This window comes from Eulemur rufifrons, chromosome 18, assembly GCF_041146395.1.
Source record: "Eulemur rufifrons isolate Redbay chromosome 18, OSU_ERuf_1, whole genome shotgun sequence".
Classification (NCBI taxonomy): domain Eukaryota; kingdom Metazoa; phylum Chordata; class Mammalia; order Primates; family Lemuridae; genus Eulemur; species Eulemur rufifrons.
Window position 1 is genome coordinate 4,554,894 of NC_091000.1, and position 27,225 is coordinate 4,582,118.

The following is a 27,225-nucleotide window of genomic DNA, read 5'->3' on the forward strand; positions in this document are numbered from 1 at the left end:
TGTCTCAATTTGTGTGTATGTGTGTGTATGCCTTTGTGTGCCTGTGTGCACGCATGTGTTATGTATGTAGAACTTGGGAAATGGCATTCAAAATTGACCCTCAAAGCAAATGAGACAATTGTTTCTCAATGGTGAGTTAGGGGTGACTGGTAAAGTTCAATGTTTTCTAAACAAAAGGATGCAGAGCTATTCTGGGATTTATTTCTGCCATAGCAACGCTGATTTTTGTCCATAGGGGTCATAGGAAGTTAAGGAGAGTTTTTATCACATGTATCCTCCATGCTAATTTGCAGAGCAGAAATAGGAAGCAATTATGTGATTGTGGGGGAAAAATTAATTTTTTTCCTCAGATTATTTTTAGAATAAGAATATGAATGAAAATTGCAACCTATACTTCTGATCTTGATGAATTTTGACTGTCCTTCCCCTCAATTAGTACAAATTAGTGAATGTTTATTCTAATTACCTTCTGTTCATCTCAATTATTTTAAGCATTATCCATTTTAAGCATGATTTCTAAGTTGGCATGCTTGAATCTTAATGTAAATATCTTCCTTAAAAAAATGCCAAGATTGACTACATTGTAGTGAGATTCTAAATAAAGAAAAATGCAGAAATGTCCATCCAAATAAGTCATCTGTGGGTACACACGGGCACAAAGAGACACAAAGGAATTGGAAACTAGGAAGCAGGGAGGGAAAGGGGGAAAGGTTAAAAACTTACCAGTGTACAATGGACACTGTCCCGGCAGTGGGCACACTGGCAGCCCTGACTTCAGCATTATACAGCATGTCCATGTAACAAAAACATTGGCACCCCTTAATATTTTGAAATTAAAAAAAAAAAACAAATAAGTGGTCCTTCAAAAAAAGAGTAGCACAAAATATTAATTCATCTTTTTAATGGGTGAGTAGAATTCCATGGTGTATATATACCACATTTTATTAATTGACTCATGAACTGAAGGGCCCTTGGGTTGATTCCACACCTTTGCAATTGTGAACAGAGGGAAGTAAAACTCAGTGGAAATCAACCAGGGGGGTGTGGGGACGAGGGCACCTAAATAGGCACAACGAGCGCTATTTGGGTGACGGGCACACCTGTAGCTGGAACTCAAGCATTACAAAATCGATTCATATAACCTAAAACATTGTACCCCCTTAATATTTTGAAATAAAAAGCAAAAACAAAAACAAAATTTCTTGCAAACATACTGTATCCACAGAAATCCTAAAATAAAAAACAGATTAGGAAAAAAAATAGCACATTGTTCAGCCTCGGGAGATTATTCCAAATAGTAAGTAACTACAAGATACAATTTCAGAATTCATTTGCCCCGGTTGCTTTTAGAGTGTGCTTGAGAATTAAACCAGAAAAGAAGTCTCACTTCACTCTAGTCAAACCTTACTTTCTGATGCAAAACTCTAACAGTAGCTTGATCATTTATGTCTCTGCTACCCCTGCTCTTCTTCTTTTAACTTAACTAGCTGCAGGCCCATCCCACCCCTCCTGTCCACATCAACCACGAAGTCCTGCCAGTTTCACTTCTTAAACATCCATCCCATCCATCTGTGTCCATAGCCCTGGCACAAGTGCGTGGTCTCTCTCTGCCGTCTCCTCCCGGCTGGGCTCTCTGCTCTCGTGTCGTCACCCTCAAACCCGCCCTCAGTACTGCCATCAGAGCACTCTATCAAAACAGGAATCTGAATGTGTTATGCCTCTGATTAAAATTCTTCAGTGGTACAGTCGCATAGTGTCTGAGATTATTAACCTGAGATTCACTGACCTTCTCGGTTTGGCCTTCCAGAAGCACCTATCATTCCCTTGAATCTATGTGCAGAATTTTCGTGTGCATTCATGCAGGGAAAGGCTCTACTGCTTCCCCTCAGTCTCCATGCTCTAGAAAAGAATAAGAACTGAAAGTTCCCAAAGTCATGCTCCTAAATATTTACAAAGTCTTTCAACACTGTGTGCTTCCTCCTAGCCTGGTGGCTTCAGTGGGCTGAATTCTCTGATGACAGCCCAGAGCTGCAAGATCAAATGTTCCAACAGACAAATGCAGGAGCTGCGTGGTCTTTCATAAGCACCTTGGAAGTCACAGGGCGTCAATTCTGCCACACTCAATAGGTCAGAGGAGCGACAGTCCCACCCAGATTCAATGGGAAGAGGGTTTAGGAATTTGTGAACATGTTTCAAAACTGCCACAGAGATAAAAACAGATAACATAACAACAGTGCTCTTTTTCTTCCTGCCATAGACAGTTAGATGAAACTTCTTTGTGCATAGGCTTGACCTAGAGGGGCAAATAAAACGATGCTGTTTTCCAGATTTTTGATGAGTTACAGTTATAGGCTTTTTGCTTAACAACTCTTTTCCTCAGGCCCTGTTCTCTTTTGTTCTGTTTGATTTTTAAGAAATTAAGGTCTTTAAGCTGGGGGTAAATGTACAATGTGAATTTATTAAAAGATAACGGGTTGATAAGATGTATTAAAAATCCATGCCATGTACAGTAAATTCTAGCTTGAGATAAAATGCCAGGAAATGAGGCCAAAATTGCCTTTGAGTTGCAATCAGTGCTGAAGAGAAAAAGCATATTTTTCATTCCTTACTAAGATGAAGGGGTAATGTTTTCGTAAGAAGAAACTGTCAGATGTTTATTAGATAAATGAAGCATAAAACAAGCTTTCCTGCAGTTTCATCCATGCTTGGATTTAATAACTAGCATTTATCCCATGAATGAAAATTATATCCAAGAAGAAAGGCCCCTGGCTCTGCACTGGGAACTTTTAGCTTCTGAACAGCCTCTGTTGCTGAGGAAGCCAGTGATTGCTCTCTGCCATTTCACATTGTTACTGTGGGTTTTTGTTTGTTTTGTTTTTCCTTCATAGGCCCAAGAGGTAACCCTACTCCTTTTGAAGTCGCTGTTGACAGGAGCGACAAGAGGCTGGACTAGGGATGGGGAGGGGAAGGGGAAGGAGCCTTGGGGGTGGATGGGAGTGGAAGGGAGTTTGCACCTGCTAGACGCCAGCGGAGACAGGAGGCGGGAGCCAAAGCCAAGCAGGGCGCACTCGTCTACACTGTGTGGGGATCCGAGGGATCCCACCACGCCAAGATGTGGATTTCAGGAAGGGATGAAGGTCATGTTGGAAGACCAATGAGGTGGGTGCCTCCTACCAAATGAGGAGGGCTTTGGAGTCCTCACCTTGATAATATTATGAAATCTGATCTGTGTTTTGTGTAAGAGAAGCAGCTGGTGACACATTCTGGGCATCTATTTGCCTGTGTCAATAAGAGTGGAGTTGGCAGATTTTTTTTTTAAGCCAAAGAAGGAAGAGTTTGGGAAACTGGGGGAGGAGCAAAAGGCAAGAAGGTGATAGCTCTGTACGGCCCCCGTCTGCCCGGTGGAGAGGAGGGTTCGCTTGGGAGGCAGAACGTCGCGTTGAGGAAAGGGGCTGGGAAACACTGAGCATGCGCAGTGCGGCTCTGGTGCGCAGGCCGGGGACAGGCTGGGAGGAGCTTGGCCTGGGTCCTCGAGCGAGTGTGACCTCAGCTGGCAGAGCAGCCTTCTCAGGGCGGGCGCTGGCAACAGGCACAAGAGCAAGGTGACTTTATGGGCTGGAGTAGAAAAGCGCAGGCTGACTTGTTCCCGAGCACACGGTCACATCCCTGGGCACCCCCAAAGAACCGGGGATAGCCAGTGGACAGAGAGTAAAGACTGTCATCCAAGACCGCTGTCATCTGATTATCAGCCTTAATGTGACCTCATCTGTCCCCTCAGGCAAGGGAGAGTTTGCACTGTTTAGATTGCATATGAAATGGTCACCGTGGTCATTACCCTGACATGTAATAGGAAGGCATGAGTACAATCTGTGGCCACTCAGAAATTAATGAATCCAATAAGAATTAAAGGATAGTTAGACTGAGGGCATAATTTTGGAATATTAAAAGAAATCCAAAACTATACTTTGAGCCAAGGCTCCAATCCCCCGCATTTCTCCAAGAAAAATGGACAGGAAGTGCCTTAAGAAAAGAAGCCATCCCATTTACACTTTAGATGTCCCCAGACACCGTTGGGGAGATTCCATTAAAGGAGAGCCGGTATGTTCTGCCAGTTTTAGGAGTGAAGTGTGGGTGCATTGCTTAGCGTGCACTCATTTAAAGAGCAAGATTACGAGGAAATATCAGCTCCACCCAGACAGGTGAGTCCATCCATCCACTCATCCTGGGAATGAGGAAAAGGATTTTGGAACCAAAATTAGTCCCCATTCTTGTTAGGTCTTCCACTTGCACATACATAAACACACACACACACACACACACACACACATGCACACACATACCCCATTTTTTTGGCCACAGAAGAGTAGCTGAGGGAAACAGCAGCTTGGTCACATAAATATTTAGCATATTTTATCCATTCATCTCCTGTACCCACAGGACATTGTTGATGTAGCCTTTTGACATCCAGAGTTTTCTATTTCATGTCACGTTAAGATTGGTGCCAACCACTGAAGATAGGGAGGCAGCAGTATTCTGCGCAACTTCAGAACCAGTAACTTAATTGAAACATCAACCCAGTCCATCACACTATATTTATGGCTATACTTTGGTGTAATGTCCTATATAATTTGTACTGACATACACAAGATTTCTCCTTCCATCAACTCTTTATATCCTTTCACAGAGGACTCTACTACTCTAAATATCAAGTGAGCAGCAAAAAGCATATTCAATTTTATAAAACCTTTCAAACCATAACATAGTACTGTATGTATTTATGTGTCTGATAAAAACAAAATTATAAATCACAGTACAAAATTTTTACTGTGATTTATAATTTTGTTTTCCTCCTCATCTTATCCAAAAAGCTGAAAAGTCATAATTCTGCCACCTGCTTTTGGATAACTAGTTGGCCCTATTCCTTTTCTACTAACTCTTTTCTAAACACTAACATTTGCATTTGTAATCTAGAGAAACAGAGAGTGGCTTTTCTATTTTTAAGGAGATACTTTCACTCTCATTTTGAGGAGCTCTGAAATCCAGTTATGTGTTGCAGTATACCCTAGGGCATAAGTGGAGATAACTTCTGAACTGAATGACAAAAAAAAATAAGTGTATGTCAGACAGACTTTAGAAATAAGAAACTAACCAAAATCCTGTCTGCCTCTATCAAGGATTATTATCATTTATTGGGAGTATAATGGAATTGCCAATACTTCCTCCTTTAAGAGCTTGAATCTCAGAGTGAGGTCTGTTACCTGCTATCTCTGGGTACGTAACAAACCATCCCAGAACTCAGTGGCTTAAAACAGCAACTGTTTTGCTGGTTCACAATTCTGAGAAATTCATACAAAACTTGACTAAATGGAGGTTCTGCTGGTCTCTTAAGTAGGATAAACAACTCAACTTGGTTTTCCTGGGAATTTCCCAGTTTTAGCACTGAAAGTTCAGCATTGTGGGAGATTTATCAGTCTGCAGCAAACCAGGACAGTTGGTCACCCTATGCCTGGGGTCACTCATGTGGCAGTAGCCATCTGATGGCTCAGCTGGGGCTGGATGATCCAAGATGGTCTCACTTCCATGCCTGGTAGCTCATGTTGATGTCAACTGGGCCATGCATCTCCAACAGGCGAGCCTAAGCTTCTCCACAGGGAAATAGGTTTCCTGAAGCAGCAAGAGGGAGCGTGAGCCCCAGTGCACAAACCTCTGCTTGCGCCACATTCGTTGATGTTGGCTAAACTAAGCCACCAGGCCAAGCAAGTCAGTGTGGGGGTGAGTGGACCACACAGGGCATGGACACAGGAAGCCATGATTCACTGGGACCAGTATTGTTACTGTCTCACACAAGGTCACAATCCATTTAATATTCAAATTTAACAAATCTGATGTCCTCATCTAATTAATGCTGTTACGTTTGGAATTTATCCTCTACTTGGTAAGTCAAAGAATCTTTCATTTCTAGGATGAGGTCCAAGTTAACTATTGCTTCTCAGAAAGAAAAGCAGAAAATCTCTGTTGCTATTTTTGCTGGGACTGCTGCTTGTTCCTGTTTAAAAAAAAACCTGGCAGCCTGGTGCAGTCTAGTGGAAGAGGTAGGAAGTGACGCTAAGGCTTGATCAGTCACTTGTCTAAGGACTCCTCAGCATCCTTTGACCAGAGAGTGACATCAGGTTACTCAGCGCTGCCAGCTCCAGGCGCAGGCCTGGGCTCTCAGTGTCCAACCTCTTCACTTAGACAATTCATTTAGTTTCTACGTTATCAGAGCCATTTTTCCCATTATACATCCATGGTCCCAAGGTGGATGAATCAGGAGAAAGCACAGCTTTCTATGACTGGAACCAATTTTCCCTCCACTTCTGCATCCTGGCCTTCCAAATAGGACCCTTCCCCAGCCCAGGACCCACCTCATTCTTTCCCCTGAGAGTGACCACCTCCTGGCATAACACCACCGTGATTCTCACTCATCTTTATATGGACTCCCTCATGACACCATAAAAAATAAGGAAATTATACCAAAAAAAAGATAATTTTTAAAGATAAATTATACAAATAAATTTGTCAATAGGGATTTTATAACTTTTTTCAAAATTCTAATTTAAGCAATGCTTTAATACTTAAAAGAATAAAACTGTTTAAAACTTGTGGTTTAATCTGAAATATCATGTTACTCAACAATTGAATTCTAGTTGAAAATAATTATATTTTAGCTGCAAGTGCTCTGACTTATGGGCCAACTAAAAGTTCTGATCCCATAATTGAAAATGATGTGGTTCGTCTTTATGTTGATTGTCTTGGCTTGACCGAGTCCTGGGGGGCAGCTGTGCCATTTCATCTCTGATCAAACTCACATCGCAGCCCACATGTCCAGAGCTCTCACTGTGGCTATTGAAATGAATGGAGACTAAGAGCCAATTTATTTTCTAAGAGGCCAAATTGATGGTTTCCTTTAGATTACTGGGCCTAAGTTTTAACAGTCAGTAAATTTTTAAAACTGATTTCTTTTGTGTATGTTTATCTTTATCTCTGTCTCTAATAGAGGGTATTAGGAGAGCAGCAACTCCTTAGAATGCTGTGGGGGTCACAGGACCAGGCTTCCAGCATTAGGTCCTATATCTTGGTTTATCTAAGACAACCAAAGACATACTTTGACAAATGCATTTGCAAATGAGAACATAAAGAATTTTTCCTGGTACCAAATAAAGAATGTTTTTCGTATACTTTTACATTATAGCCTCATTAATTTAAAATTTACCTAAGTTTGGAATATAAACATTGCTATAGAAAAGTAACTAGTCTACCTTAAGTAAGAAGGAAAGCATATTTATTACCTAGTTCAATAGACTTAATATAAAATGGAAAAGTGATTTCCATTAAGTATTCAGAAAAGTCATATTTCTATGGTATGAAGACTAAAGATTCTTCAATAAGAACATGTTGCTTCATGGTTACATCAATTTTAAAAAGTATCCCAAGGATAACAAGTGTTTTTTAATAGCAAAACTCAAAGCCTGCTTTGTAATATCGTCAGCAATACTCATAAATCACATTACAATGTTAAAAGTTACATGGATGCAGAGCAGCATTAAAACATGTCTACAGTGTGTTAACATTCCCAGGGGAACAAAATTAGCAAGAATATTGGAAGAAATCAAGGAATACTGTAGTCAATGGAACCCATGGGGAAAATTTCAAGCAATTATTATTATATATTAAATGGAAAACAGAGAGCAGAAGAACATGCTGAAAATAATAAACTGCCCTTCTTCATTTCCTCTGATGAAAAAACAATGTTACACGTTAAAATCTTTCATCCTTAATACATGAGGAATAGTCATTTTTAACAACTTCAATACAACATTGCACAATAGTTCACTCCTCCTTTTGTGGTAGGGTATGAATTTCAATCCACAAACTCAGTTGTGTGTAATATATCACAATATTAAATTTTCTTCAGAGCCACTTGAATCCAACAGAATACAGAAATGGTGCCCATAATATAATTTCATATGTATAAAATTGTGTTCATAATAAAATTTTATTATTTAAATCTTTTAAAAAGATAATTTACCACTGAAACAAAAATAATAACAATACAATGTGGGATTTATAACATATGTAAAAGTAAAATGTATAATAACACAGTACAAAGCTTAAGGGAAGAGAAATGGAAGCATACTATCCAAAGCTTCTTATATGCACAGTGGCACAATGTCACTGGAACATAAACTGTGATAAAATAAAGATGTATGCTACAAACCATTAAAATAGCAATAAAAAACATTAAAATAAGAAAACAAAGAATTTTTGTTAAGTCAAAAAAGGATACTAAATGAAATCATGAAAATATTCATTTATTCAAAAAGACAGAAAAAGGGGGAAAAGGGAAAAACAGGTGACACAAAGAGAAAACAAAGAAGAAGATGGTAGATTTAATTAAACCTGAACACATGAATAACCATATTAGAAGAGGGGTCTATATAACCCAAGATGCAAGTATATGTTGCCTATAAGAAAACCACTTTAAGTATAAAGACATAAATAGTTTAAAAGTAAAAAGATAGAAAAAGTTATAAATACTAGTGTTTATATAATACAAATCCAAAGAAAGCTGGAGTGACTATATTAATATCAGGACAAAATAGATAGCAGAGCAAAGAATATTACCAGGGATGATAAAGTCATTTCATAGTGATAATGAAGTCAATTCATCCAGCACAAAAAAAAATCCCTGAACATATATGCCCTTATTAACAGAGCTACAAAAACATGAAGTGAAAACCTGATAGAACAGCAAAAAGAAATAAACAAATCCAGAATCATAGTCATAGATTTCAATACCCTCCCCCCCACTAATTGATAGATCGGGGAGACAGAAAATCAATAGGAACATAGAAGATTTGAACAACACTATCAACTAACCTGACCAAATATTTATAGAACACTCCACACAACAGCAACAAAGTGCACATCCTTTCCAAATACACATGGAACATTTATCCAAGATAGGCCATATTATAAGCCATTAAAGAGTCACAATAAATTTATAAGGATTTAAGTCATATAAATTAAATTCTCTGACCACAATAAAATTAAACTGGAAATCAATAACAGAAAAATCTTCCATAAAATCTCCAAATATTTGGGAACTACACACTTCTACATAATCTATAGGTCAAAAAAATAAAACAAAAGGGAAATTTAAAAATATTTTGAACATAATGAAAATGAGCACATGCACATGACATATTATTTGTGAGATTCTGCTAAAGCAGTAGTTAAGGGGAGATTTATATTACTAAATACCTACATTAGAAAAAAATAATTTCAATCCAATAATCTCAGTTTCTACCTTAAGTAACTAGAAGAAGAGCAAATTAAATAAAAAGTAGCAGAAGAATTAAAATAATAAAAACTAAATGGAAATCAATGAAATATGAAACAGAAAAACAATAGAGAAAAATCAATGAAACCAACAGTTAGTTCTTTTAGCAGATCAATAAAATTGATAAACCTCTAGCCAGACTTACTAGGATAAAAAGAGAAATGATACAAACACATTAACATCATCAACCATTATGGAAATGCAATATAAAACCACAAGAAGATACCACTTATACACCTATTATAATGACTAAACCTCAAAAGACTGACCAAGCATGGTGAGAACATGGAGCAACTGGACCTCAAACACTGCCGCTGGGAATCTAAAGTGGTACAGCCACTTGGGAAAAGAGTTTGGCAGTTTCTTCAAAGATTAAACCTATACCTACTATATGATCTAATTGTTCCATTCCTAGGAATTTCCCCAAGAGAAGTGAAAGCACACATTTATACTCAAAGTCCGTGGCAACCTCATTTGTAGTAGCCCCAAACTGGAAACAACCCAAATGTCCATCAATAGGTGAATGGATAATCAACTGTGATATATTCATTCAAATAGAAATCTATTCAGCAATTAAAAAAGAATGAACTATTGATACATTCTACAACATAGATGAATCTCAAAATAATTATATTGAATGAAAGAAGCCAGACCTTTCTAAAAGTACATACTGTATTATTTCATGTATATAAAATTCTAGAAAATGCAAACTAATCTATGGCAACAGAAATCAGATCAGTGGTTGCCTGTTGGAAAGGAATGAGGGAGATATTACAAAGAAGCATGAGGAAACTTCTGGGAACTATGAGTAGCTTCATTTTCAGTGATAGCTGCACAGGGTCACACACAAGTCAAAACTTACCAAGTTGTACACTTAAAATATGTGCAATTTATGGTATGTCAGTTATACCTCAAGCTGTTTTAGAAATTCATGGACAAATATGAGCAAATACATAAATATAGTAAATAAAAAGGTTCTTCTTACCAGTCATTCACACCAATCAATTTAGGAAACACTGATTTATTTGGGTTTGGTAGAAATACCAATGAAAGTAAGGAGGACCCCTCTGAATTTGTTACTATGCATATAAAATTAACCTAAAATACACTACATTTTTAATAAATTCATTAATAAAACAAGATTGTTGTTTCCAACAAATTATTTACAATAAAAAAATCAATCTAGGACTTTCTTTTGCCCAATATCTTTAATATTATATTTATAGTTCTAGTTTTGAGATTCACTGTGCACAGTGTAAATTTTGATGCACTTTGTTCTCATTTTAACACAATCAAATGAGAATATATTTGTATGTCAGAATCTTTCTATTTGTGGTTCAGCTTGAATAGGACTGAGAATTTCTGAGTACTTAGAACTAAGCCCTGCAGAAGCAATGATTACACTGTGGTAGTGTTCGCTGGGTAGCTGCATCCAATAAATGTTACAGTCTTACTTTGTTCCAGCTACGGCTGTAATTCCACTCTGAAATTCCGTGAGGGAAAAATGGAAAAAGATCAGTTTTCTGGAGAGAGGGATGAAGTAAGGTACATCTGATTATAGGATTTTTATTTCAAACAAAATAAAAAAATTACATGAGATTCTTTATATTATTTTCTGAATCCTGCCCACTTTCCTAGGGGGAAAAAATAAATTCCTCTTCCAGCCTTTTAATATTTCCATCTACATAGAGTCTACACTTGCAAAAAAATATATTCCTAATCTGAAGTAATTAGACCAAGTACCATCTTAACATGCTAAGTCTTTGACATATATGACACAACTTAAACAAATTCAGGTTTATGTTGTCCAAGTGCCTCATAAAATATTACTGAGAATAAACCCTCAATTGGTCTATAAATTGGTGTCTATTATATTTATACACATTTTTAAATGTATATCAACATTTAATACCTGGTACTGTTATTTATAAGTATCTTATGGTTCAAAAGATTTTCAAAATTGTCACATAAACTATGTTGACAATGTTGTTTTTACAGATTTTCTTGGTCTGCATTAAGGCATTCTCTGTTTTATGTCCATGTGTATGTAATTATCTCTCTTCAACCCTAAACATTGAAACAGAAACAATGTGGTGGTAGAGCACAAAAGCTTTGAAATCAGAAGACCTGGGTCTAGCCCAGGCCCACCACACACTAGCCTCTGCCTTGTTCAACATCCCTAACTTCTGTCTGCTTCTTTAAACCACACATAGGAATGGTATTCATAGGGTTGCTGCGAGTATTAATCAAGGTATTTAGGTAAAGACCTTATCCTAAGGCCTAGCACATAGTGAGCACTCAAAGAAATAAGAGCTACTTTTGAACGGCAAAAATATTTAGGACAAGTTCCACTCAGTGATTATCTTAGTACATAGTGACATAACTGCAATACATCCTAGCAGGAATGAAACACTTGAAAATGATTATTTAACCAAGATGAATATTTCTTAGAAAGGAGAAGCTCTAAAAAGAATAATATAAAATGAAAAAAAAACTAATTTAAATTCCAACTATGTCATGTTAATTAAATAATCAATTCTGGTTGAATTTTTTTATTCTAACCAACCAACTTATAGTCTATCAAGTGGACATGGCCTGTACATAGTATCTACTGAGAGATTACGCATATTGAGAGATTAAATCAAAGATATTGTCTATGACAGGGTTTTGATACTTTTAGCTGCCTGATAGTAGAAGATCCCTTTCAATTTGAGGAAAAGCCATAAAATTGAGTGATATTTCTCAAAATATCAGTTACTACTACTCATTTATTTCTCTCTAATGAACATATGAAGCAAATGCGGCTCTGCAGGGCATTGGTTGCATTAGAACCTGAACTGCAAAGTGTAATGCTCACAAGGATGCTTCCCTCCTCCCCATCCCAGGTCCACTTCAGTAAGAGGCCCAGTAAGAATCCCATATCCACTTACAGAAAACCAGTGTTGCATAGCTCCATGCAATAGATCACTAAAACATATCTTGTAGTTTGTTTTTATTTCCAAACATAATTCCATTATCTCTAATGTTCATAGTCCTTTAAAGATTATTTTGTTCATTTCACAGGTCTCCTGTTATGGCTGGAGGTCTCTTTGCTGTGGATCGAAAATGGTTTTGGGAATTGGGTGGCTATGATCCAGGTTTAGAAATCTGGGGAGGAGAACAGTATGAAATCTCTTTTAAGGTAAGCCCCCAAGACCCTCTTCACAATATGTCTGTGCAATTTTGACAGTTCTGATAGAATATCATCATGTTGCTTTGTGACCTATGTTGTGAGATGACTTAATAATGACAATAGCCATGTCACCTTCCCAAGCAAGCTTTTGTAATTTTGGTTTTTTTTTTTATTGATATATGATCACTGTACATATTTTGGAGGTACATGAGATGTCTACTGAGGTCTTTTGCCCATTTTTAATCACGTGATTTGGTTTTTTGCTGTTGAGTTTTTTGAGTTCCTTATATATCCTAGTTATTAAACCCATCAGATGGATATTTTGCAAATATTTTCTCCCATTCTGCAGTGGTTGTCTCTTCATTTTGTTGATTGTTTCCTTGGTTGTGCAAAAACTTTTGAGCTTGATGTAATCCCATTTGTCTAACCATTTGTCTATTTTTGATTTTGTTACCTGTGTTTATGAGGTCTTACCAAAAAATCTTTGCCAAGACCAATGTCCTATATTGTTTCCCCAATATTTTCTTCTAGCAGATTCATAGTTTCCAGTTCTACATTTAAGTCTTTAATCTATTTTGAGTTGAATTTTGTTTATGGTGAAAGATGGGGATCTAGTTTCATTATCCTGCATATGGATATCCAGTTTTCTGAGTACCATTTATTGAAGAGACTGCCCTTTCCTTCATTGTATGTTCTTGACACCTTTGTCAAAAATGAGTTGGCTGTGTGTGGATATTTTTCTGGGTTCTCTATTCTGATTTGTCAGTCTATGTGTCTGTTTTTATACTGGTACCATGCTATTTTGGTTACTATAGCTTTGTAGTATAATTTGAAATCAAGTAGTCTGATGCCTCCAAGTTTGTTCATTTTGTTCAGAATTACTTTTAGCTATTCTTATGAGATAAAATTTTATATTTCTTGTTCCATAATAATTTTAGCATTGTTTCATCTATATCTGTGAAGAACATCTTTGGTATTTTGATAAGGATTGCATTAAATCTCTTGATCACTTTGAGTAGTGTAGACATTTTAATAATATTAATTCTTCTAATCCATGAGCATGGGATGTCTTTCCCTTTTTTGTGTGTCCTGTTCAATTTTTTTAACAGTGTTTTATAGTTTTCCTTGATCTTTCACTTCTTTGGTTAAATTTATTCTTAGGTATTTTTTGAGCTATTGTAAATAGGATTGTTTTCTTGATTTCTTTTTCAGATTGATCACTGTTAGTATATAGAAACCACTGATTTTTGTATTTTGATTTTGTATCCTGCAACTTTACTGAATTCTTTTATCATTTCTAAAAGATTTTTGGTGAATTCTTCAGGTTTTTCTAAATATAAGATTATATCTTCTGCAAACAAAGATGAATTGACTTCTTCCTTTCCAATTTTGATGCCCTTTATTTTTTTCACTTTTTCATTTGCCCAATTCCTTAGGCTAGCACTTGCAGTACTATGTTAAATAAAAGTGGTGAAAGTGGGTACCCTTGTCTTTTTCCCAGATCTTCATGGACAGTATTTCAATTTTTCCCTTTTCAGTGTGATATTGCTGTGGGTTTATCATATATGGGCTGCATTGTGTTGAGGTATTTTTCTTCTATATCTAATTTGTTGAGATTTTTTCTCATAATTGGATGTTGAATTTTATCAAATGCTTTTTTAGCATCTGTTAAAGTGATTATATGCTTTTTGTCCTTGATTCTATTGATGTAATGCATCACATTTATTGATTTGCATTTATTTATTTATTTATTTATTTATTTTTTTTTTTTGAGACAGAGTCTCGCTCTGTTGCCCAGGCTAGAGTGAGTGCCGTGGCGTCAGTCTAGCTCACAGCAACCTCAGACTCCTGGGCTTAAGCGATCCTACTGCCTCAGCCTCCCGAGTAGCTGGGACTACAGGCATGCGCCACCATGCCCGGCTAATTTTTTGTATATATATATTTTAGTTGGCCAGATAATTTCTTTCTATTTTTAGTAGAGACGGGGTCTCACTCTTGCTCAGGCTGGTCTCGAACTCCTGACCTCGAGCGATCCACCCGCCTCGGCCTCCCAGAGTGCTAGGATTACAGGCGTGAGCCACCGCGCCCGGCCTGATTTGCATTTATGTTGGACCATTTTTGCATCCCTGGGATGAGTCCCATTTGAACATCATGAATGATCTTTATAATGTGCTGTTGAATTCAATTTGCTATTATTTCATTGAGGATTTTTACATCTATGTTCATTAGGGATATTGGCCTACAGTTTTCTTTTTGTTGCTGTTGTTGTGTTTTTGTCTGGTTTTGGTATCAGGGTAATGCTGGCCTTATAGAATGAGTATGGAAATATCCCCTCCTCTCCAATTTTCTGAAATAATTTTAGTAGAATTGGTATTAACTCTTCTTTAAAACTTTGATAGAATTTATCAGTGACTCCTGGGCTTTTCTTAGATGGGAGATTTTTTATTACTGCTTTGATTTCATTACTCATTATTGGTATGTTCAGTTTTTCTACTTCTTCATGGTTCAGTCTTGGTAGGTTGTATGTGTCCAGGAATTTATCAATTTCTTCTAGGTTTTCCAATTTGTTGGCATATAGTTGTCCATAATAGTCTCTAATGATCCTTTCTATTTCTGTGGTAACAGTTGTAATGTAGTTTTTTTCTTCATCTCTGATTTTATTTATTTGGGTCTTCTCTCTTTTATTCTTAGTCAGTATAGCTAGAGGTCTATCAATTTTGTTTATCTTTTCAAAGAACCAACTTTTCATTTCATTGATTATTTGTGTTGATTTTTTGGTCTCAATTTCATTTAACTCTGCTCTGATCTTTGTTATTTCTTTTCTTCTGCTAGCTTTGGGCTTGGTTTGTTCTTATTTTTCTAGTTTCTTGAAGTGTGACATTAGGTTGTTAATTTGTGATCTTTCTATCTTTTTGATGTAGGCATTTAGTGGTATAAACTTTCCCCATACTGCTTTTGCTATATCCCATAGGTTCTAGTATATTGTATTTTCATTTTCATTTGTTTCAAGAAATTTTTAAATTTTTTTCTTAATTTCTTCATTGAGTCATTGAGGTAATTCAGGAATATGTTGTTTAATTTCCATATATTTGTACAGTTTCTGAAGTTCCTCTTATTATTCATTTTTAATTTTATTTTGTTGTGGCCAGAAAAGATACTTGATATGATTTTAACTTTTTTGAACTTGTTGAGATTTGTTTTGTGTCCTCACATACAGTCTATTCTGGAGACTGTTCCATGTGCTGATGAGAAGAATCTGTATTCTGAAGAAGTTAATGAAATGTTCTTAAATACCTGTTAGATATATTTGGTCTATTGTATAATTAAACTCCAATGTTTCTTTGTTAATTTTCTGTCTGGATGATTTATCCATTATTGACAGTAGGGTTTTGAAGTTCCCTATTATTATTATATTGTAGCTTATCTCTCCTGCTAGATCTATTAATATTTGCTTTATATGGTTCTGGGGAAGACCCACAGAAGGTACTAGGGCTATGTGGGAACTCTGTCCAGGGACCTGACTCCAGAAGACTGTCCTGGTGGCCTGGATGGGCATGGCTCACAACAGGTCTCTGCACAGGCAGGATAGGTTCCCAACTGCAGCAAGGGGGGTTGGAGTTGAGACTGGGCACCCTGAGGATCTGTCATGGTTTGGAAGCTGGCATGGCTGTCACATTGCCTCAAACAGGTGCACATCTTCCAGCAGGTCCCTGCACAGACAGGATAGTTCCTCAACTGCAACAGGGGAGGCCAGAGCCAAGCTGGCTCCTCTTGGTACCTGCTGTGGGACAGAGGCTGGTGGACCTGGTCTAGGCTTACAGAGGTGTGCATCACCCAGCAAGCTCCTGCACAGATAGGATTGTTCCCCAACTGCAGCAGGAGGAGCTGGAGCTAAGACTACTGGACTTCCTCAAGCTCTGCTATGGGATGAAAGCTGGAGATCCTGGTCTCTTTGGCTCAGGAGGACCTGTGCAGATGGGATAGTTCTCTGACTGCAGCAAGAGGGGCTGGAGCTGAGACTGGGCCTCTTTGAGATCTGCTATAGGACAGAGACTGGAGAGCTCATCTCCTTGACTCTGACAGGCACATGTAACCCAGCATGTCTCAGCACATATGGGATAGTTCCTCCACTGCAGTGGGAGGGGCTGGAACTCAGATCGGGCCCTCTTGGGGCCTATTGTGAGGCAGAGGCTGGACAACCCAGTCTCATTGGCTCAGAGGGTATGCACATTCCAGGAGCTCCCTGCACATACAGGATAGTTACCTGACTGCAGTGAAAGGCACCAGTCGCCTTGGGTACCCTTGAGATCTGCTGTGGATAGAAATTGGAGAGGCCATCAGGGAGGCTCCGGCTCCCAGGATATGAGATACGGGTGAGTCTCCCTCCGGGTCCTTATACAGGCAGCTCTGAGCTGGGGCCTCAGATGAGGAGGGCTGGAGTAATACCACAGGGCAATTTTCAGGTTCACTGAAAAGACCAATTTCAGTGGGCAGATGAGCCTTTCCACCAGGGCACTAATGCACGAGATTCCTTCTGGACCCCTTGACACATAGTTTTGGTTGCAAAAGTTTTGATTGCAAATGATATTGTAGCCAAGCCCCTTGGGGGACAGGGCTGTTTCTGAGCTTGACCCCAAAAGCAAGCTGGATAGGGCAGAACAGCCATCTTGGTGTCAGTCTGCACTCTTAAAACAACCCCCTCTAGGTCTTGGGCTCTACCAAGGTTTCACAAACTCCTGCCTAAACGCTGGGGCTCCTGCAGAGAGACTCTGACTAAGGATGAGTGCAGAATTCTTGTTGTGGGGAATATGAGCAGGTTACCTTCTCAAGGGAGCTTTTGGACGAGAAAAACTACCTACTTCTGATCTTTCCATAGCCATGCCATATGCAAAAGAAATAATTCCAACTTCCACATGCAGGCTGGAGACTTGGCCCGCGGACAGATCTGCTGCTCCACTAAGTGCCTTCCTATTAAAGCACGGAAAGCACACAGAGGGAAGAATTGAGACAAATTACGATGAAAGGAATTAAGTTATTGCAGCTTTTGCTCTTTGTATTTTTTCTAGAAATAGTATTAATAGTTCAGATTCTGATCATAACCAGTTATTTCACAATTCCAATAACAGAAGAGTGATCCTAAAAATATAAATGACAAATTGAAGCTCTTCTTCATATAAGTCCCAAATGAACAAGTTTTTGAATTATTTTTATGTAAAATTGGACAGGCTCTACTTGCTTTCACCATAAATGCTCAGTAAAAGTATATACTTTATTGCACGTATATACACACAGATATATATATGCATATTTATGAAGAAGTATCAAATTTCAGAATTTATGAACTAAAAAAAATTACCATAACATATGAAGAAGCTAAGCAAAGCAAATTAAAGTGCCTAAGGTTATAATACAACTGCCAAGATGGGCTTTTTTTTTTTTTTTTGGAAAAAGCAGTCTCATAAAGAAAAAAAAACTCTTTTTCCATTATCACAGTCATTATTTATATAGATGTATAGGTTGATTCTTGCAACATTTATCATACAGAAATCTCTAAATAAATCAATATTTGCTAATTACTTCCATTATAAAATCAAGCCAATTCTTGCTGATGAAAAAAATGCGTTCTGAACATAGTACAAGTCAAACGTAAGAATCCAATTAACTTTTCCAATTTATACATAAAATTCAAATTATAACACTGATTTTTATTAAACTCTAACAGCTATATGTTAACAGCAATGTTATACTGTCCTCAAAGTGTCATAAAATAAGTATCCCCAAAGAGAAATTCAGGAGGCACAATTGCAGGCTTCAGAACATCTAGAATTTTCCCTCCCACTATGCTGGCAGTAATCCTTGAAATACCATTTGTTAAATTAGTGCTTTTTTGTCCATTATTCAAATACATCTAATTTCACATCTAAGCCTTTTTTTTAACCTTTTGGTAGATGCATTGTTTTAAATCTTTGAATTTGCCAATGTCTTTTAGCTTCCTCTGTTACAGCAATAGTTGTACACCTTATTACAGTGTATATGACAGCAGGTAATAACAATAGTAGTAGCAATTATAGAAATAGCATCCTCTACGTTTACTTAGGAGTATATGCCAGATGCTGAGTTGAGTGCTTTATGTGCATTATCTAATTTAAAATCATAACTCTAAAAGGTGGATTTTATCATTCCACTTTACAGATGAAGAAACTGTGACTTCAAGTTTTAAAGATTTTTTAAACCAATTTTTTTTTAAGTTTTAAAGGTTAAAGAAATTACTCAGTGTCAGTTAGGGATTAAAATGCTCCACTTCTGTTTAATTACAGAGAATACAGAAACATGAAATTTTCTGACACTCAAATCACATCCACCAACACCATTCTCAAGTTCACTGTTAACCATTCGATCCCTACCTAATGGTTTATCTCATTGAACAGAGGCTAGTCTCTTCATTATAGTCCAGTAGCACAGCAGCAAACTTTCTACTGATCCTGGCAAAGTACTATTGATTATCAGATATTGCCCCAAATTAGCTGGGTGCTAAGTTTACAATAGTACTTTCAACTGGGAGAAAAAAATATACTATTTCGTCCCAGCTTTAAAGAAAAAAAAAAATGGCATTGCTGTATTGGCAATGTCATCAGAATTCAAGGGATACTTTTTAGTTTTCGCAGTTCAAGAAATTTTTTTCTTAAATTCTATTAATTCATGAATTCCTTAAGTTTAAGATGTTATTAAGAAAAGTTCTATTAAGCAAGAGATACCTGGCTTTAAATGATGAACTGGATGATGGGTAAAATTGCTGTTGAAAATCTGGAGAGTTCGCAGAGTATACATTTGCATTCTAAATCACAAAGGTGTTTTTGGCAAACATATACTTGCGTCTCTCACGCCTCTGTCACTTGTATCCATCACATCTCTTCTGGGTGACCTGAGATTTTATTACTCCATTTCCTATTTTTCAGTTATCTGTCATTCCGAAGGGATATAATTGGAATGCAGCCCTGCCGTCTTTGTCTAGAAACCATGGCAACAGCACTGGAAGTTCAGGACTAAATTGCCCCAGGTTGTTTGGTTGGAATGACAGATTCTTTGGTGACAGCTATGTCTTAACAGGGTCCCATTTCAGACATATCCCTTCATTCTTCTGGCTATTGTCTGCTGACCTTGGGGTTCCTGTCCCTCCCTATTAGTATTTGTAACATAAAGAGGACAAACTTAAACAGGCTGTGGCAGAATTTGCAGTGAAGCAAGAATTTTCTCTGTGTGAAAGGAATCAAAAGCGTTTATGAATAGCTCTGTTAATTGGTAATAAAACTGAAAGAGAAAAATCAAATGCCTGCATTTTGGGACTTGTCTCATAAATTGTGTTTAATTTTACAGTGTAAGGCACTGAAAGATACGCACTGGTCAGCATTTAAGGTTTGGGAAACATGCCTGGATAATTGAGAACTTGCTAGTCTATTTTACACCATAATATAGAAATTGTTGTAAGTACAGAACGTAAATGTTCTAAATCCAGACTTTTATGAATGGTCATTCGCAGGCATCTTTTCTTGCTGTTTACTCCCCAAAGAATCACTTCATGAAAGTATACTTCAAGACTCCAGCACTGAATGAACATATTTCCAGAAAACTCTGCTTTATATAAAGGACTAAGTTTTTGGTCCTGTAGTATTTGGCTAAGAGTGCTCCTCAATTCTCTCTTTCTGTAAATATCTTTCTCTTATTTTTCTAAAAATCTGACTAGATGAGCAAATTTCATGCTGTAACATAATAGCCAATCCAGTATAATTTTCAGGACTCAGTTGAGGGAAAAAAAAAAAAAAAAAAAAAAACCTCTCCAGAGAAATGGTCTCTCCACACTGTGCCCAGGCTTCAGTCTCTTTTAATGGAAACCTGGCTCCTGTGTGGCCCAGAACCATCCAGCTGTCTTTCCAACGCTGCTAGGTTAGCAGCTGCCGGGTGGGGGGAAGAATTTAGTCAATAATTCAGCCGGCCTCCATTGAGCATCTAATGCATGGGAGGCATGTTCCAGGCACTCAGCCTGGAGTTGCACCTGGACACAAAGAGGACCCTTGTGCAAGGCAGACTGCTCAGTGTGGGGTGAAAGAGACAGTCCCCATCTTAAATGCTGTCTACTGTTTACGTTACTGAAATAATATTAAAACTATCATGAGTCTCTGATTTTCCAAAGTGCATCTTTACATCTATTCCCCAAAGATAAAAGTCCCAATGTTGGCATTTTCAAAAGACCAGTCCTTCAACTGAAGAAAACATTTCTCAAACTAAAAGTGACCAGTGACGACGAACACTAATTAGGCACCCACATGAGATGTAGGAGGAAGCCCCGGATTCTGTGCGCAGAATCCTCTGGCAAAAGGCATGAAGTCTGGATCCAGGCGGAAGAACGGTACATTTGGTTTGCCTTTCGCCACCCCCAGGAGCTCGCAGCATGGCCCCACGTGAATCCAACAGTCCCTGGGCCAGCTATGGTGCCGGAAGGGCTGGAGATCAACAGCCTCGGCTGTGCGGAAGCATTCAGGGGCCCAGGGGAGAGGAGCGTGACACCATCTGCCCTGGGATGACTCTAGCAATCCTAGGAGCCCCACAGCCTATTTCAAAACCACTCTCAGTGGATTGCAGCACACCCTGTAGCCACCTTGGTCGTGTGCCCTCATCCTTCCCTTGCGGTGGGCTTACGGTCCAGACGTTTAAGGAAACGTTAACTTACCCCTCACAGTCGTTCAGCTCTTACAGGTTATCAATTCCTTCAACAGACATTTACTTATTGATTGCAACGTGCCAACCCTGGGCAAAGCTCTTGAGATTCAAAGATAAATGTGAGAAGTTTCTCTCTTTGGAGGAGCTGACTCTTCTAACCAGTAACAGCCTGGAGAATTAATTTATCACAATTCTTCATCCTCAGTATTATTTGAAATATATTGGATTCCCACATTCACAGTAATAATTCAAGACATAAACAATAACCTCTCCCAGAGCCTCTCCTCCTCTCATCTTTCCCCTCTTTTAATCTATCCAACATTTTATGAATTCTTTCCCTGAGTTGCTTTATTTTCCCCTCTTAGAAGTTCACAGTGCCTCCCAATCACCACACAAACCGAATGAACAGGTTGAGTCATAAACCATGAAACTTTCCATCAATTATCTGCCCACCCGACTGCCTCAATCTGCCCTGCACACCAGCTTCAATAGTGTTTTCTTCTCCTTCCTGGAAGACATGGAAACTCAGGCTTCCATTTCTTTCCCTAGTTATCGCAGGGATTTGAACTAACTAGTGAGATTTGGTTCTGTTCCTGAGAAATTTGCTTATTCTCTCTATCAATATTAATCAACTTACTTCTTCTAGGCCAGCAATAGAATTCCTCTCACATTTCAAAATCATCAAATATCTTCCTTCAGGAAGAACCAAGTTCCCTTTCAAGACTTACCTGCTGGGGAGACCTACCCAGGAAAATTCCCCTTTGGATTAACTCAGAGGCGTCAATAGTTTAGGCACACACTCTGATTAATTGTACTGCTTCCTGTTTGAGAAATAATAAACTCAACTTTTGATTCGACATTTCCTATTTAATGACCTAAATAAATTAGGGCCATAATTATGTCTGCAAAATCCTTTCATCTTCTTCGTATAATGTCACCTAATCATAAGTGTGATTCAGTCTCTCCCCCACTCAAAGGGAAGAGATTATACAAAAGTGTGCACCCCTACAGGGGGAAATTTGGGGGCCAGCTCAAAATTCTAATACACCAAATTAAGTGCAGCTTTCAGAGACATGTTTCAATATTGGGTTATGTATTAATGAATTCATCTGAAATAGTACATTTTAAAGGTTACAGTCATCCCTATAGGTGATGTAAAAGCATTTGACAAAATTTGCAATCTACTCTTGAGCAAAATACTTAATACTTAATGTGTCCCCCGTGGGGGACACACTCCAAGACCTCCAGCGAATGCTGAGACTGCGGTTAGCACCAACCCTACTGCCGTCAATTGGGACATGTTTCTGTTCATGTCTTCCACCCACAAATTCAATGCATTTCCCATCTTAACTAAGCACTTAACGCACACTGTAGCCAAAACTTCTGCAGTTTCAGGTGCAACAGCAAAATTAGCATGAATTCCTTTTTTTGTTCTTCACAATTTCACAGGTAGAAGATTCGTTTTTAGGGTAGATCTTAGCAACCTCAGCATATGATTTTTTTGACTTTCCTAATTAGGTCAAGAATTTTCACCTATTCACTTAAAGGAAGCACTTTACGATCTTTCTTTGGCACATCTGAATCGTCAACATCACTACTCTCGCACTTTGGGCTGTTAATAAGCAAAATAAGGGTCACTTACAGCGGCTGTGGAGCTGATAACCGAGGCTGCTACTAGGTGACTCACGGGCCATGGCGTAGGCAGCACAGAGGTGTGGGACAAAGGGATGATCCGTGTCCTGGGAAGAATGGAATGGGAGGATATGATAGTTCATCATACTACTCAGAACAGTGCGCAATTTAAAACTTATGAACTCTTCATTTTGGGAATTTTCTATTTAATATTTTCTGACTGTGTTTGACAGTGAGTAACTGAAACCTCAGAAAGCTAAACCATGGATAAGGGGGGACTACTACACTTAGCATGATTAAAATATAAATATATCTGTATAATGAATATATCTCAACTCAAAAGCCATCAGCTTGCCTAATGAGAAAACTCTAGGAATTTTCTCATTAAATTATTATTTAATGTTATTTTATGTTATTCTGAAAATAGTAAGCAATATAGACAGACAAGAGATAAAAATAAGATAAATGAAAATTGGAAAGCATGAGGGAAATTTTTTGTTCATTGCCAGTAACATGACCCACCTAAACAATGTAAGTTGAACCAACTGAAAAACTGCTGTAAACAAAAAGAAATTCAGTAAGTTGCCTGGACAAAATGTGTGTGGACAAGTATGTGTGCATGTATTCGTATGTATAAATATACAGAAAACAATAGCCTTTATAGGTACAAACAACCACCACCCAAAGAATAAAGACAAAATACCATTTACAATAGTAGAAAAGGAAACAACTAGAAATAAACTTAAGAAATGTGCAAACCTCTATCGAGAAATGTTATAATCTACTGAGGGACACAAAAAAGACTTAAATAAGTAAAAATTCATGAAGAAGATAATTTTCCCTTAGCACATTTATAAATTTAATGCAATCTCACTAAAAATGGTAATAGGAATTTTTTTTTTTAGCTAAGCAAAGTGGTTCTAGCTTATAATGGGAAACAGATAAATAGAATAATAAGAAAATTTGGAGGGGAAATGTTAGGGGATTAACCAAAGCCAATAACAAAATACATAATAAAATTTCCTTTAATAAACACAAATATCTATGGAACAAAATTTAAATATATGAATTAAGCATAAGATACCCAGATAAATACGTGAATTTAGCAGAAAATACAGTTAACATTTTAGATAAAGAAAGAGATAGTGGTTTCCTCAGTAAATAGTATGGGAAAACAACACACCCATTTCAGAGAAAAAAATAAAGTTGAATCTATACCTCATGCAAAAATAGATCTGAAGAAGATAAGTCATTTTATGCATAAAAATGAAAACTACTGCTGGGTATGGTGGTTCATGCCTGTAATCCTAGCACTCTGCGAGGCCAAGGTGGGAGGATCTCTTGAGACCAGGAGTTTGAGACCAGCCTGAACGAAAGTGAGACCCCATCACTACAAAACTAGAAAAATTTAGCTGAGTGTGATGGTGCATGCCTGTAGTTCCAGCTACTTGGGACACTGAGGCAGGAGGATCGCTTGAGCCCAGGAGTTTGAGGTTGCTGTGAGCTATGATGACACCACTGCACTCTGGCCTCGGTGACAGATGAGATCCTGTCTCAAAAAAAAAAAAAAATGAAAAATACAATAACTATAAGAATCATGGAAAAATTAAAGTGTGGGTAGTCTCCTAACTGTGATAAATCAAAAAACTAGAAGTAACTTTAAAAAGATTAATTCATCCACATAAAAAATTCTATGTAGAATTAAAAAGACAAAACTCAAATGGCAATCTGGAAAAAGTTATTTGGAACTAATACCCTTCATACTTAAAGATTTTCTACAAATCAATAAAACAGTTTTGTAAAAAGGCAAAATATTGGAATAGACAGTTCACAGGAAAAGAAATAGAAATAACTCTTAATCATTGAAAGTTATTCATCCTCAATTATGATAAGAAAAATGCAAATTAAAATTATAATGATAGATCTTTCACCTGTTAGACTGGCAACAATCAAGAACTTTGATAACAACATGTTGGAGTTTAGAGAAACAACATTCTCAGAAAACACCGTCAGTTACAGTAGTTAAAAGTGGTACAACCTTTATAAGGAACAATTAGAAAATATTCTTCAAAATTTAAAATGTGTATTGTTTTGGTTCAACAATTTCATTTCTATTTACATAACCCAAAGGTAAACTCACATATGTGTGAAATGACACATATACAGGATATTTTTATCTTAATATTGGTGGAAAAACTTAAATATCCATCACTAGGAGACTAATTATCTACCATCTATGCTATAGACTATAGTATGACCTTTAAAAAGAAAGCAACAATTTCATTTTTTACTAATATGGGATAATATCTAAATCTATTGGTAAGTGAAAGAAAGGAAAGAACATCTATCCAAAATAAAAATGGAAATAAACATTTTTATTTATATTTAATAATTGATATATAAAACATATGTAATATAATATATATGTATTTATAAAATAAAATTACAATTATAGCTTCACATGAAGACAATATTCACAGATGTTCTCATGTATCCAGCAAATATTGATTGAAAGCCTATTATGTGAAAATTATATTATTGAGAATAATATAATATTCTAGTCAACAGGAATGACAAGGTCTCTACCTCATGGAATTCAGTGTGAGGAAAGACAGGTTATTCATAAATAAGTGAATAAATCCGTAAACAAGATAATTTCTGACCTTGGTAAGTGCTAAAGGAAATAAACCAGCCAATATTACAAAGCAAGATCCCCAGAATAGAAAACAGTTATATTTGTCTGCATAATGTTTCTTAAATATTTGCCCCTACCTGCCAGGGCAGAAGGAGGTGGAACGGGCTGCACTGTTTGCTGGCCCCGTGTGAAAGCCAACACCTGACCGCATACACACAGGTGGGCTCTGTAGGCCCCGACTTTAAGATCTTAATGGAGAGAATGGATAAAGAATAGATGGTCAGAAAGGTCTTTTCAAACTCATCCTAATCTGCAGTGCTGAGTTAATATATATTTACATGGACCTCAGGATTGTGTAAGTACAAACGCTAGAAACAAATGCAAGGTACAGATGAGGCCGCAACTTCTGAGCTGAAGAAGGACTTTGGTCCACCTGGAGACCTGTGAGCAAAGAGGACGGGCGGTTTGTGCGATGGTGTTCGGGTGAATGGCCCCTTCCCCGCGTCGGGACCCACCGTCTTTCATCTCCAATCCCGAATCTCTCTCATCCCGGCGTCACCACAGCACTGTTGGTTCAAATGTTCCATGTGTTACCCACCCGCAGATTTGTAGGAGAAACTAGAAAATGACAGGCAAGCATCCCAGAGAAAGGAGGTTGTCCCCAAGCCACTCTCTCTGCCCCTCAGCCCCTGCACTCACTAACTTCTCTCACTCCCGGTGCCCAAGACGGCTTCCAGGACGCTGGCAAATAACCTACAGCTTTAATTAATAAGCATTTTCCACTTTCCCCACAGGTGTCTGAAAATACAAAAACCTCCTATGGTCTTTAATTTATGCTCTTAAAATAGTTCATTTGCCTCCCTGGAAGGGTACAACCCAATCTCATTTTTAAGAGTGTACCCTTTTTTTCCCCTTAAGCCATCTCCGTACCAACTATCATGGTGATGCTTTGTGCAAATGGTTTTGTCAGAAATAAATTCAGCCTTATAAAATGTGCTCACTAGAAATCCTTTTTATGCCAAGGATGATTCTAAAATATTTTATATACCTTCTCATTGCTTTTATGATACAGCTATATTAGAGGCTGCTCCTTTCTTCTGAGCCTACAAAGTACCTCAAAGTATAGTTTGCATTTTGTGTCTAAAATGTGACAGAAGCCTTTTTATGGCACACAATATACCTCCAGATTCACAAGAAAATATCTAGAGTTGTTCCTATGGGTTTTTGCCCTACAATATTTAGCCTAGGTGACATAAAAATATCCATTTTAATTCAACATGCCCAGAATTGATATTCCAAAGAAAATATTAAAATGACTCTAAACTCATTCAGAAACTCAAAGATAAACAGAAACAGCTGCTAAATGTCTCACAAGCCTGTCTGAGATTCATTTCAATTACCCCACAAAAGGTACCTCAGGTGGAACAGAGCATTTTCAAGTTAAATTTTATGACTATCAGATATACGCCTAGGAGCAAGCCTGAATTCCTTCCAGTTGTTACTGTCTTTATGTCTGACGGCATTTTCCTAATTCCTTGTTTAATTTTATTTTAGCTTTTACAGATAGCTGTAAAGTGAGCAAAAAAAAAAAAATAACAATTTACACACAGATTCAGTACTTGTGTTAAGGTCAGTTGGACTTCCTATTGAAATATTTTTTTAATATTGAAGTTTTTTTCAAACTTTTAT

At 37.5% G+C, this 27,225-nt stretch overlaps 1 protein-coding gene across 1 annotated transcript in view; it reads left to right on the top strand.

The window, feature by feature from the left end:
* GALNTL6 (polypeptide N-acetylgalactosaminyltransferase like 6) overlaps positions 1 to 27,225 on the top strand; it is an 851,955-nt gene that overhangs the window by 749,826 nt on the left and 74,904 nt on the right. Inside the window, exon 7 of the mRNA XM_069493359.1 lies at positions 12,446 to 12,563. Within this exon, the coding sequence (XP_069349460.1) occupies positions 12,446 to 12,563 (118 nt within the window). The remainder of the gene's footprint in view (positions 1 to 12,445; positions 12,564 to 27,225) is intronic.